Source organism: Betta splendens, chromosome 14, assembly GCF_900634795.4.
Source record: "Betta splendens chromosome 14, fBetSpl5.4, whole genome shotgun sequence".
Classification (NCBI taxonomy): Eukaryota; Metazoa; Chordata; class Actinopteri; order Anabantiformes; family Osphronemidae; genus Betta; species Betta splendens.
In genome coordinates, this window is record NC_040894.2 from 8,269,419 (window position 1) to 8,283,074 (window position 13,656).

Sequence of the window (13,656 nt, forward strand, 5' to 3'; positions counted from 1 at the left end):
TGTTTAAGATGAATGTAGTGGAACCTGTATGACCCTGTAGTTCACACTCCGGCCGCTAGATGCCGCTTTGCCTCAGCTTTCAAACACCTTGTTAAGAGGACGAGTGACGTGCGCTGAGGAAAAACAGCTGTTTTTTTTACGTTGCCAGTAGCTTTCGTGTAATCGACGGTGGATCCTTGGTAAGCAACGTTTTCGACCCATTTGCTTGTGTTTATAGATGTTTCTGAATAATCTTGTTCAGTCATTTTCCGAAACAGTAGCATGCTTTAAGGTGTGAGTCATTTGCTGAATGAGCGGCCTTGCACATTGGTGAAATAGTCGGGGAAGCTAAGCTAGTTAGGTTTAGCTAACTTAGCGACACGTTTAGCAGGAGCCTGGACTATTTCCACACGGTGGTTTAACTGTACGTTTTAAGGTGTGTGTACATATAACACCACAATTGAAGCACAACGTGAACGTCACTGAATGTAGTTAATATCGCGTTGTGAACGTAGGCGAAAAGGCTATTTTCATAACCTGCTGCCTTCAGTCCTTAGCGTCATCTCCTAAAATGGAGTAGGACTCTCCTCGATCCAGATTTAGGACTGAAACGAGGGCCGCTCTACCGACACTATCAAATCGATATCTTCACGGTTTATTATTATCTTAATTTTGCCCTCAGACTTTAATAGAATAGCTGATATTAACTGCGCATTTTAAACTGACTTTAACTCCTGTTGTCGGTTTATGTTATTGTGAACTCTGCTGTTCCGCTAATCTGATTGATTTGATTAAGATTTTAGCAGTTAGGCATCACTTTGAGCAAATGGATGCCTGTTTTTTTTATATCTTGTTCTTTATGCAAACTCACCTTGTATCACAATATACACAGTTGTTGTCCAACTAGCCTAATTAAAAACAGCGTGCGTCTTAATTAGTATAGTTACGTTATCGTACTAAAATAACACTCCTTGACGCAAACAGAATAATAGAAACACTAGACAGGGTTGGACTTGGACTTGGCAAATAGCTGCCGCAGCCACACCTACAATTCTCTGCTGGTTGTTGGTTTGACCTTATTTGTTGGTTAAAATTGGCTAACCTTTAGTTTCTGATACACACAGCAATGCTCTTTAGCAAATGCCATGGCTTAAAAATTGGTGAATTTACACGCCAGATTGTCTGGTAAATTTAATGCATGCCTTTTAATGTGTATTATTTGTTTTGTCTAATCAGCATTTTCATCTTTCATTTCACCTTAGGCAATTGAGTGTGTGCGTGTTTTTCCATTTTATTCTTAGATTCTTTCAAAGATGGTCCGACCACTTTTTGGACCACCACGTGAAAGGTCCAGGTAATGTCTTCAACATGTCTGTCAGCATGTAACGTTAAACTCAAGAACTTTATTATAGACAGATTTGTTGTGTGTACTGGCATGAATTTTAGAGAGATACTTACTTTTTTATCCAACAACTGATTGCATCCTTTTTTGTAACCCCGTTCCTGTTTTTGTATGTCCGTACAGACCATATGGAGATGCCCCCTCACGAAGTGATGGATCTTACATCCCTGGTTCCAAAAGTCGAAGAGATGCCCAGGGTTACCCAGAAAAGGCTCCTATTAATTGGAGAGATTCCAGAGGCAGGGGACGACCCCCAGTTGTCAGAAGGGTTCCACTTATGGGAGAACAAAGGGAGCAACGTTTCAGTAGCTGGAGGACTCCAAATCAGGATTCCTTTCAGTCGTACCCCCCTAAAATGGAACCACATCATAGTCAGAGGAGAACGTCTCAGTCTAGACCAGAGTCCTCCCTCCACATTCAGCATCATTCACCATCTACTCGTTTTCATGCGCAAGGATTCCAGAGTCAGAGAGGCTTGAACTTCCATGGACACCCCTCAGGTCAAAGGTCACCCCTCCCAAGACATCTTCCTAATCACATACCTGACAGAAGACTGGGGTCGGCACCACCTTATCAGGGGTCCTTTAGAGGCCCAAGAAGGCAGTCAGGCTTTTCTCATCAGGACCAGCGGAATCGAGACGTGCGTGGGAATTACAGTCCAAGAGAAAAGCCCTATGACCATGCAGGTCCTGGAATGAAGCGCTGGAATGAGACCGGAGCATTCTCTCATTCACACAATGGAGAACATGGCCCCTCTGGGTCACAGAGGAACCCCAGAGAGATGCATGGGAGAGGCTCATGTCCAGAGAGGTACAGACATGAAGCAACAGTCCCAGCTGGGTAAAATTATTAGAGGAGGCTAGAAGCTGGCCCATTCCTCCCTCCAGAGGTCATAATGAGTCAATCCCAACTCATATTAATTAGAAGGGATTAATAGGGGTCTCAAGTAAATATGGTTTCACCTTCCATTGAGAGGAGTGTTACGTCTGTAATTGCTCTTTGATTTGAATTCTGTCATTATGAAGAGGCTGCAGTAAGATAAATTAACTTCCACCTCCCACTTTAAATGGCATTGGATCTATCATTGTAATGATTTCTCTGTTGTTTGATGGATATGCAGGTGGGCATCTAATCAAGAATCCAGGCGGCAACGTGGTCCAGTGGAAAGACAGAACAGCAGATCCCAAAGTAGAGAGAGGGCACAAGATGTCCCTCACGCACCCCCTTTAAGATCTCCCTCGTGGAAAGAAGGTCCATCATCATCATCATCTTACCGCGGAAGCCCTCAGGAGAGGCCAGTGGCAGGACTCCGCAAGAGGAGGATGTCTGATACCAGCATCGCCTCCTCTGATTCCACACCAGAACATGACAACCCAAAACATGCCAGGAAAGAGAGGCCTCAGCTGCTCAGCAACCCCAGATCATCTGGTGGCAAACCTTTGTCGCTGAGGGATAAAAGTCACCTGCTTAAGACCAGACAAATCAGAGCAGAGTCTCTTATGAGGCTCAAAATAATTCCACCTGTGAAACCCAGGCCTCACTTGGGCGACGCAGCCTCACAGGGAAATGAGAGTTCTGTTCTTGCTATCAGGAAGAAGCGTTTCCAGTCAGATGCAGTTCCCCTGAAAACACTGGAAACTAGGAGAACAAGACCACAAGAGTCGCCCCTCAGAGATGAAGGCAGTGTCAGCAAATCTTCAAGAACCTCTGATACAGGCAAAGAGCAGGTGGAGTCTCGTCGGTCCTTGAACACACACAGGTACGGTATTTTTCTACTAGCACTGTTCGCAGGGGCTTGATGGTGATTGGGAGGTCAAGAAAGCGTGTCTCTATGTGAAAGTTGGTGCCAGCTTTGGACAATGGAAATATGATGAGCTTAATGTGCATCTCTGATTCAATAGAGGAAAAGCCTCAAAAATTTAAATGCCTCCTGCTGTGTTCCTGTGTAAAATATCCATCCATCAAGTGGGCTGAAGAGAAGGTGCCGAGTTTGCTCCGGTTTCACATCTTATCGATAAATCCAACGTGGTTTACATCCTGACGAAAATGTTAAATGGCATTGACGAAGAGTGTGGAAAGAAATAGTTGGTATGTTGACGACTTCGCCAGTTTGTCAGAGAAAACATCTGAGAGAACGTCTTGTGAGCATGCTGCAAAGACATCCTTCATAGGGAGCTGAAGCTGAATCACAACATAGTTTAAAACTGCACGTCTACATATACGGAAGGACGACGCTAACCATGGCCTAGACTAAAATATCCTTCTGACCTCTCAAAGTATTTGCATCAGCCTGGTGGAACAAAGACATCACATGAAGTGGATGCTCAGCATTGAAGAGCAAAGTCTTGATCAAGGAAACTTAAAGAAGCTAGTTTAAAGGTGGTTTTCTTGTCAGTAAAATCAAAATGCCAAGATGGATGAGAATGATCCGTTGGAAAAATGGAAAGAACAATGAAGACTAATTTGATTTTGAGCAGTTATTCTAGCCATTAGAGTTGGATTAGATGCACCTTTTTTCATTCCAGCTACTGTACTTGTATACATATTCTAATACAATCAGCATCATTTTTAAATAATGAAATATGATGTTCCACATTAGACCTCTAAATTATTGGGAAAAATCCAAGGCAAAAGTTCTGCATTTAGGATATAGGTCATTATAGAAATATATAAATCGTACATTCACTAGTTTGCATGTGCGTCACAAATGGACATGATTCGGGCCCAGAATAATTCTTCCTGTGAAGAAGTGGAAAACTGTTTCTTCTACGTGATTTAACTTATGCCTGGAGGGTTGCTTATCCGAATCACAATTCTATGCATGTGGAGCATGAAACCCTGTGGATGGAGCTGCATCATCAACAGTTCATACAGCACATCCTGCTGCTGTAAAATCCCCAGAGCTTTAGGAATTCTTTGCAAATTCCCCCAACGTTCACCATGTGAAAACAAGAAATTCACCCAGGGATTTTTGCATCAACATATTCAGATCCCAGACTTGGGACCACAACAATCCTTCATGGCCACTTTTATGCTTACCTTTTCATTGGCCCTTGCGTCGTTCTAAATAGCTGGAGAAATGTGAAGAATGCAAATTTAGAGCCGGATAAGGAGACAATGCAAGAGAAGTAATTCTAACTTCAAGCTGACTGGAGAACAGAAGATCTACCTGGTTTCTGCACCTTTCCCCCATATTTGCTTTTATTCTGATCAGCAGGAGTGCATCTCGATCAGACCTGCAATTCAGTATTTGCTAGTATCAGTTTCTTCTCTCATCTGATACGTGACATAAACCTATTAATCCAGAGAGGTGCATCACCCGCCTAAGGGACATTGAGGTTTTCGTTATCTGCAGTACAGTGCACTGACGTCTTGAACCCACATCTGCAAATGCTTCACCTTTTTATAATTGAGATGCTCTAAGTCAACTTTTGTCGCTTTATCCTGCTGTGAATTTCCAACTACTAAATGAAGAGGAAAAGGGCACTGTCCCCTTTACAAATCAAGAAGGACGATCATCCTTACAAAAAGTCAGGAGTCTAATTAAACCAAATTAAGGAGAGTGAGCATGTGGAGCGCTCTTAACTTGTGGATGCTGCAAAGTCTTGATAAGTAGACTTGAAGCTTGGAGTTGAACAGCAATACGAATGCTGGATCATCCCGTAAAACCATAGCACAGCTATGCAGAAGACTCTTAACATCGTCCCCCACTCGAAGATGCGTGGCCATGCGCTTCACAACTGTAGCTGTCTCTAGGACTCATCTCCCACCGTCCTTCACCAGGAGGATAGAAGCAGTTAAGAGCTAATGGAACAGCTCGGAATGACGAAACCTCTGAATCTCTGACAAGTCGAAACAAAGGCATTGTCGTCTTTTGGATTCTAGAATGGGATGATGGAAGAGTTGATGTGATCTGTATCAATGATCTATGCAAGATCTGCAAGATTTGCCCATGCTATCGCTCACTGAGTAAATGAAGAGAACTCAGGTACAAAAGTAGGAGTAAAGACGCGTGGACATTCCGTGGTTTTTGTAAGTATCTATATATATGCTGCGTGGCTTTAAATTTCTCTGCCTGCAAATCAGTGCTGTTCTATACTGGTTTAAATAGATTTTTCTTGTAAGAGCTGGCAGGTTGATTTGTTTTAGTCACTTGTCTGAATCTTTAAACCAATAACTTGGATGTTTCCATGCCACGTTTTAGATACCTGTATACTAACAAACACTCAGAGGCAGCTTTCTTTTCAGTGGTGGTATTTTTATATTTAGTGCTGTTTTGTATCTCTCCACAGATCTTCTCCCATAGAGAAACGTGACCTTGTTGTTTTGTCCCACTGGGAGCCAAGCTCCTCCACCAAGGATGGCTCTCCTTCAAATGATCGCAGCCCAAAGTCAAAAACTGGTAGGTAAAAACCTTCAGGGCTCTCTTCCATTATAAGGGCAGTGTAGGGGCAGTATCTTTTATGCATTTCTGATATTTCTCAGATCGTCATTCAGATACAGATGACTCACCAGCCAGTCGACACTCGAAGACGAGTGATTCCAGATCATCGCCTGAAGACCGAAAAAGAGGATATTTCGATAAGAGAAATTTTAGGTACAAGATTCTAGTTTATTACAAAACTTTATTGTCCTGCTAATACTGTACTAATAATACCTGTAATACTGAGACTCTGTGGCTTGGCACAAGGAAAAAAGCTTGTCGAGAAGGAATGAAGAAGGATTTTATCTATCAATATGAATCAGTCATTTAAGCTCTCAGCACTCTACATAAACCAGGTCTTCAACCATATTATTGCTGACTTTCTGACGTAAATTTTTTTCAGGCCATATAATATAATGGAGGACAGTCACAGATTTGGGCGGCCCTTCAGGAGACCAGGACCAGGTCTCATTCAGGTAAATCAAGAAAAAAAGATCTCTCAATGATTGTATTTTTTTTTTTTTTAACATTTGTTTACTTTATTTTGTGTGCACATTATGTGTATGGTAGCATTTTAAATGCACATGGTCTAAATACGAATGTTTGAATCTGTGTTTTAGAGACAAAGGTTCCAAGGATATGGTCCAAGGAGGATTATCCCTGAACTGTCTGGAAACTTCAGAAGACCACTAATGGTACAGAAACCTACTTCAAAGATTACTCTCCATCTGGAAGCCTTTCTCTGCAACTAATATTTGAAATTCCTGCATCTTCCTAAGGAGAGCTTAGTGCCGCGTCCAGTCCCAAGTCAGAGGCCAGTGTTCAGAAAAAGTCAAAGCATCATGTCCAAATACCGGAACCTGAGAGTGATGCGTCATCGTGCACCTCCCAGCCGAGGTCCCAACCAACAGCGCTGGTAGGCTTTGGTAAGTTATGAACATGCACTGTTCAACAAAGCAGTTTATTCTTTATTTTTTTACCATATTTGAGAGTTCTTTGTTTTCTGGTCCTGGCACAGGTCCCACATTTGGCCGAGCTGACACTGGAAACATGAGCATCTTTGTTTTGTTGGTTAGATGCCACAAACATGTTTTACACCCAACCTGCCTGTATATTTATGTATCCATGCTTTGTTCTGGTACACATGGATATTTGGAGTACTGCAGTACTTTGTTTTAAATTTTGTAACATATCCTATCCAGTGTATGACTTTGGAGTTGCTGCTAGTGTTTGTTTTACTTAAATAGTTTAGTTTTTTGTTTGCTAACCAGAAACATTTGCAGGCTGAGTGAAAGTGTAGAGATGTTTCGCATGTTGTTTTGTACAGATTTATGCTGTTTTGGAAGACATGGCGACTGACACTACTGCTTGTAAAAAAAGAAAAGGAATTCTGTTTGAAAGTTGAAATAAATTGGACTTACCAAGCTTTTTGTTGACTGTGTATTTACTTGTTACAAATGATTATTCAGTCCATGTAAACACCACTCCTGCTTTGTGGGACACCCTTTGTCATGTATCTAGGGCTAAACTTAGCCCACCACCTCTCCTCATCACAGCATACTCTGCACCACACGTGGCTACAATGGACGGTGTAAAGTTACCACAGACGCAGTTGTACCTCAGTGGCGACGCTGTTCACACAAGGTGAGTTTACAGTGTGTAACTTAGGCTTCTGCGGCTCTAACCGACGATAACGTGGTAACTGGTTTAGCATGTTTCCTGATGCCCTTTACAATGTGTCACTTGTCATTTCTGTGCACTGGTCGGGACATGTGTTACACATTCAATCACTGCTGTGGCATGAGAGAAACAGCTGCCATGTGTCTAACCCCTAAATTTAGCTTCCTACACTTTGACAACAAATGTTTAAGTGAAGTTTTTAGACAGAGGGCAGAATAATTTTTTTTTAATCCACTCTGTGGCGTCGCATGATGTTACTGTACTGATCGGACCAGTTTCTGCTTGGATCTGTTCCACTGACTGACTCCAATGTGTCGTTTATAGATGTAACCTTAAAGACTGCTGGTTTTTGTGTCTTGCACCTCATTCGCCTGCGTTCGTCTCTGTCGCGATGGGCAACTATAGCTCAGCCCTCCTTTCTGGTAAGACCTGCAACTGTTGTGAAATACTGAGTGTTAGAAAAACTATAATGCTTGTATTCCGCATGGTAATGCACACAAATGGAACATTCTCTATAGACATGAGGCCAAATATAATCTGGGTTGTGCATGGTGTGTTCTGACACTTACTCTCCATTTCTCTTAAAGAAACTGAGGAGTTTGTTTCTATTGTGTCAGTCACGGAGAAGCTGAATGAGCAGGTAGCTCGTGCTGCAGATCAGCGGTTACAGTCAGAGCTCCAGACTCTGGGAAGTACACGTTTTAATAATTACTGCTGTTTTACTTGGCTGTGTGTGTGTGTGTGTGTGTGTGTGTGTGTGTGTGTCCACACCATTTGTCCTTGGGGTAAATTTAACTCTCCACTGCTGCCTCACACAGGCAGCCACGCACAGCAGCAGAATAACTCCAACCCTTATAGTTGGACATGTATTTAAAAATGTCAGTTTTATCTGGAGATCCTTCTTGATCATAATGTGTTAGTGATAATTAAACCATGTGACCTTTAAATGCATTTTACCTAACGGATGTCTCAAACTAGACTTCACTTACAGGCAACGCTGATGGAGCAGACGATAAAGCAAAACCAGGATGAAGCTCCGGGTTCTCTCCCACGTCAAGAAAACTCTCACCAAAACACATGTGCTGCGCCTGTATGTGCGAAACAAACCCTTTAATGTCACATTTTCATTGTGTTGTCAGCCGCTAACGTTCCCTTGTTCCTCGCAGGCAGCAGAATCCAGACGTGGGCCGACTCCTCCCCTCTCCTCTTTGTTGCCCAAGGTTTTCTCCGCCGTGCTGCATCCAGCCTCGGCCCCAGTCACAGGCCCAGAGCCGAGCGCTAACCCACCGACCCTGGAACGGCTTCAGACGGAGCTCCAAGACCTGAGGGACCAGTTTGAACGGATGAAGAGCCAGCACAAGTATGGCCACACATGCAGTTTGAGCAGCTGGTGTGAGGCTCTGCCATCCACGGTGCTTCAGAGGTATTTTTCTGTGTTCCAGCAAAGAAATTAAACTGCTGATGAACGAGTTGGATGAAGAGAAAAGGATTCGCTTGACTTTGCAGGTGTGACGTAAAGAAAACAAGGGCATTTGTGAAAAGCAGTGTTTTAGTTGGTTAGACTCAAATTGGGTTTTGTCTTATTTCAGATGGAGATTCAGCGAATGAAGAAGCACATGTCGAAATGATGATCCAGTCCTACAAGAAGTCCTCATCTGATCATTGATCACCTTTGAACTATCACAGCCCTGTTGCACAGTTACTGGTCTCTTTATTAGGTAAACTTGTGCAGTTTAATTCAATCCAGTACAGCTAATCCTCCATCAATTTTACTTTTACAACATTGTAATTACTACATTTCTATGTAGAAGCTGTGGAAGGCCATAGTTCTACTACATTATAATTATTTTTGGGTCGGAACATTATATAATGGTTTTAATGTTTGCATCCTTGTTCATTTTAGATTTGTCAACCAAAACATTAGAACCATCTTTAACTGTAATATGAGTCGCTGTACTGGATTAAATTAGACACAGGTACAGGTGTTTTATGTCATGGCCACTTTAGTAGGAGGCTGTTAAACTGATTTCTGTTTTATCCAATCTTGTAGAAAGGGGCAGAATGGTAGTAAACAGTCAGTTTGGAATGAGACGCTGAGGCACGCACATGAAGATTCCTCCATGTTCCTTCAGGGTTCTTTCATATTTGCCTTTTAATTGTACAAAGAATAAAGTCAATAGGCTGATGGTTAATTTTATTGGTTGGCTGATCTCTGGATTTTGTTCAATAAAGATGGTTTATCTGGCCTTTTTTAAATTTGACTGCTTTTATTAATAAAAGATGAAAACATTTTGACACATGAAAAATAATCATTTAAAATATTCATATAAACAGTGAAAATACATGTAGTAACACATCCATAACGCAAACTCTCACTCCATATTTATGAATGAAATGCAGTTGAAATCTCTGTCGGTAAAAACTTTCAAACAAAACTCATTATTTACAACAGCGCATCACAGGTCACGGTCGTCGTTAAAATGTACGTGTAAGTGTAGTGATTTGGCAGATCGCCTTCAAGTTTTAAAAGTTGGAGTCTTCACAGGGAATGGGCCTGAAGGTGACTTCTTTGTTCCTCTCCAGAAGGAGGTCGTAGCGACAGAGAGGCCTGAGGAGCAAAGTACAGTGGAACATGAGTCTGAGGACGCTGATGAAGATTGAAATTGGTGTCAAATAAATAAATAAACTGCTTTGGGGACATCGAGGGGTGGCTGTTGTTGCTCACCTCTCCTTGCGTTCCAGGTTTGTGAGACGGATTTTCAGAACTCTGAGCTTAGATTTAGAACAAGTACAACTGCTCACAGGAGAGAATTTGAGAGTGATCTTTTGCGCTGGCTGGACGTCTTTGTCAAACTGGGCCAACAACGTTTTCTCGGTGTACTTCTGGAACTTTAACTCTGCACTGATGTTGAAATAATTCAAGTTACATGAGAAGCAGCAAAAACGAGACAAGTTTAGGCAGAACTGGAATAAATAGAAGACTCACTGATTAATAGTGGCCACTGCCTCTGTGCCATTAGAATGAAGCTTGGCAGTAATGTATCCTCGGTGTGTGTTCCACGTCAGTATGTCCAGTCTGTAGTTTGTCCCTGAGACAAGATGTTGAAAATTACATTCAGTCTTGTGTTCATCATAGTGAGGTGAATAGTTTTAATAGCTCCACTGCATGATGTTCTCAATGCTTGCATCCATCAGTTAATGCCACAGTGCCCATTACTCACTGCAGAACGGAGACTTTGCATTTGTTGTGAAGTACGCTTTTGTTTCTTTCAACCTCAGCAGGTCGTCTTTCCACTTTATTACGTCGTGGCCTGGATTAGAATAAAACAGCAGCATAATGCGTCGCAACCTCTGGTGGAATCTGGAAGTCTCTCGTTTTTAATTAGGAATTAATCTGTACTAACCAAAGACGGGGCATCCAGCGGCACCAAACTCATCACAGCTCGTGCAGTTTCCATTCAGAAAGTCTTGGTAGGATGAGCAGGGGTAGGCTCTGCTGGAACAAACCTGCGTCAGAGAGTCGATGTAGAGCATCACTGATCTCTGGTGGTCACATTTAAAATAGGACTCGCCTGCAAAAAGGTAAAAAAGGCGGTGTATCAATATCATAGTGCTGAAAGCCTTATGAAGCGATGGAACGTTGAAGGCTGCACCTGAAAAGATTGTCTTCGGGCAATTAGGTTGGTCTGTTCCTCCGTTAGCAAAGAAATCAATGTGACCCTGGGTTCCTCTGGCGCCCAGGACTGTAACACACAGCAGGTGAGTAAGGTGTAAGTGTTTGGATAAGAAAGTATTCAAAACATGTCCTCTGTGTGTGTGTGTGTGTGTGTGTGTTAGCTTCATTTACAATCCAGGTCTGAATGCAGGACATCCACGAACTGAGCGTCTGTGGGATCCAGGCGGTCCTCAGGACCGCCGGTGGCAAACATGAACCCAGCAGGATCCAGACCTGCAAACACCACAGCAGACGTCGGTAGAGCTTCAAAACACAAACTACAAATACTGGGATTGGGAGTTTGACTGTACCTGTGATTCTTCCTATTAAACCGTTGAAGTTCGCACCAACAAAACCCGACAAATGAGCTCCCAGACTGAATCCAATCATGTGGATGGAGCTCAGAGACGCACCGTGTTCCTGGAAAGGGACGATATTAGTCTTTACAACCTATCAGCAGGAATGGTGACAGAGGAGCGCTGGGAGAAGCATCTCACACCTGCATCAGTCTAACAAACGCAGTCATGTTGGTTGCTGCCTTCTTTGTGTTCTCCACGGCGCTGAAGTAGCTTCCGGCCGCTCCGCGGTTCCAGTCCACGACTATGACGTTCACGTCGCCTCTGCCCAGCAGCGCCTCGGTCATGTCGTCCAGCCACACCGGTCTGGACCCCGTCGGCCGGAACCCGTGGATGATGAAGGTCGTGGGTTTGGTCAAGTTCAGCCTGGGAGACAGGTCCACGTGGGACAGGAGCGTGCCGCAGTTGCCATTTTCCCTGGTGTAAAGCAGCAACCTGAGCCTGAGGCTGGTGCCGATGAGCGCATGGCCCAGATTTAGTTTTGTAAACCTGTCACAATCCTCGGCTGGAGGGAGTGAAAAAAGCGTTCAGAGAATGAACCATCCACATGTTATGAGCATTATTCAACAAGTCAGAATGTTTGGGCAGTGAAAGATTTGATCGCTTCCAACTAACTCAATGAAATGCAGTTTAAGGGTGAAGCCTTTACGCCCACTGGAGCGATACTCCTAGAACAAGTTCAACCGGGAAGGGAACGCAGGCTTACGCTGAGCAAACAATAATCATTAAGGGATTAAAAAAAACGAACATGACCACGGAGCTGCTCACATCTGCTTTCTTGCTATAGAGCGATGGTGATGGTTGGTAAAACCCTCTCAGCTGCTCTCTGTGCAGTAACTGTTAGAGAATAGCTATGAATCCCATTCACCACTATGTGTGTCATGCACTTGTTCCCCGAAACCCCCTCCCTCCCTCCACAGTGCTGCGTTTTCAGTTCCTACTTTGCAGTTTCTATCCACTCACGCGTCAGTGCTACTGTTCAGGTCTTACCTCTGTATAACAGAACGCTCAGGAGCAGGAGTGGAGCCAGATACTGCCACCGGAACATGCTTTACCCGTTCGGCGCCTACATGATCCACAGGGAGAGCTGTCAGAGCTGGACCATTAACTCACACACCAGTCGGACAGTATTCACTGTACTAAACTCAAAATCAGTTCCATACACTAGCACTTCAGAACATGTGTACACACGCCCAGCAGACACACAACACAGTGATCACAAGTGAAACTGACGTCTGGGATTAGTTTCAAGAGCTGCATTAGTTCCTTTAGTCCCACTGTCCACAGTCCTGTCCTCAGATTGAATCAGCACAAACAAAGCAGGGAGATCAGACACCGCCGGTGACAGTCATCTATTGTTATCTCACCTTTGACGAATCAGTACGTTTCCTCTCCAGATTGTTAAAGGTCCGGTTCGTCTCACGACATATTTAAGGAGTGCTCAAAGATCAGGAAGTGAGAAGCAGCCGCGCCGCGTCCTGCACCCGCCCTGCAGCTTTCACAGGGATAGCCACGCCCCTTTCACCCTGGGTAATGTGTGCACAGGTGAAACATTCCTCCGCAGCCACTCCATGTCTGTGGACCTCAAACAGGTCGTGACAGCTCCCCCCACGTCTGATGCATTTAAAAACAAAGCGAGGTGTGATGGACATTTCAGAGCTTTGGTTGCAGTTATTTGGGGCATTTAATCCTTGTAAAACTACTACTAGGCCTCACAGATTACCTGGACCAGGTGTCTCTAGTCAATCAGAAGATGGGAGATACCAGTTCACTCTGTGTGTCCACCTTATCAGATGGTATCTTCCTGCCTCTGATTGGCTGGAAAAACTAAAACTGGTTGAGGACCAGTCATCAAACTAGGTCTAGGGACTGGTCTAATCTCTGGTTTTATGAATGAATGGTTTTATGAGTATCAGCAGCTGAGGGTGTCTCCTACTGTTAATAATAATAATAATAATAATAATAATAATAATAATAATAATAATAATAATAATAATAATAAGAAGAAGAAGAAGAAGAAGAAGAAGAAGAAGAAGAAGAAGAAGAAGAAGAAGAAGAAGAAGAAGAAGAAGAAGAAGAAGAAGAAGAAGAAGAAGAAGAA

The 13,656-nt window shown here is 43.3% G+C and overlaps 3 protein-coding genes across 5 annotated transcripts; 2 read left to right on the forward strand and 1 right to left on the reverse strand.

Annotated features, from left to right (window-relative positions):
* The first annotated feature begins 54 nt into the window (after positions 1-54).
* si:ch211-114c12.2 (uncharacterized protein LOC336578 homolog) lies at positions 55-7,224 on the forward strand. Of its 2 annotated transcripts, XM_029173206.3 has the most exons (10): positions 55-179; positions 1,281-1,333; positions 1,505-2,191; positions 2,502-3,140; positions 5,674-5,783; positions 5,867-5,978; positions 6,208-6,280; positions 6,425-6,499; positions 6,584-6,730; positions 6,823-7,224. In XM_029173206.3, exons 2-9 carry the CDS (start codon positions 1,293-1,295, stop codon positions 6,722-6,724), a joined length of 1,878 nt encoding a protein of 625 aa, XP_029029039.1. In that variant the 5' UTR covers positions 55-179; positions 1,281-1,292; the 3' UTR covers positions 6,725-6,730; positions 6,823-7,224. The 2 variants fall into 2 exon arrangements, with proteins under 2 accessions (XP_029029039.1, XP_055358142.1); XM_055502167.1 differs by lacking the exon at positions 55-179 and having other exon boundaries at positions 1,258-1,333.
* An 85-nt stretch (positions 7,225-7,309) lies between these two features.
* On the forward strand, positions 7,310-9,730 carry si:dkey-71d15.2 (SH3 domain-containing kinase-binding protein 1). 2 transcript variants are annotated; one of them, XR_005898547.2, is made up of 8 exons: positions 7,310-7,448; positions 7,809-7,906; positions 8,072-8,124; positions 8,476-8,574; positions 8,651-8,844; positions 8,927-8,990; positions 9,074-9,202; positions 9,535-9,730. XR_005898547.2 is itself a non-coding variant. In XM_029173210.3 (7 exons), the coding sequence occupies exons 1-7, from the start codon at positions 7,387-7,389 to the stop codon at positions 9,110-9,112; spliced, it is 609 nt and encodes a 202-aa protein (XP_029029043.1). In that variant the 5' UTR covers positions 7,310-7,386; the 3' UTR covers positions 9,113-9,730. The 2 variants fall into 2 exon arrangements, 1 of the variants encoding a protein (XP_029029043.1); XM_029173210.3 differs by having other exon boundaries at positions 9,074-9,730.
* On the reverse strand, positions 9,730-13,081 carry lipia (lipase, member Ia). The gene is made up of 11 exons (XM_029173208.3): positions 12,923-13,081; positions 12,546-12,621; positions 11,699-12,060; positions 11,511-11,619; positions 11,332-11,433; positions 11,138-11,227; positions 10,889-11,056; positions 10,706-10,795; positions 10,471-10,573; positions 10,210-10,386; positions 9,730-10,092 (listed from the first exon to the last, which is right to left on the reverse strand). Exons 2-11 carry the CDS (start codon positions 12,601-12,603, stop codon positions 10,008-10,010), a joined length of 1,344 nt encoding a protein of 447 aa, XP_029029041.1. The 5' UTR covers positions 12,604-12,621; positions 12,923-13,081; the 3' UTR covers positions 9,730-10,007.
* Positions 13,082-13,656: the final 575 nt, after the last annotated feature.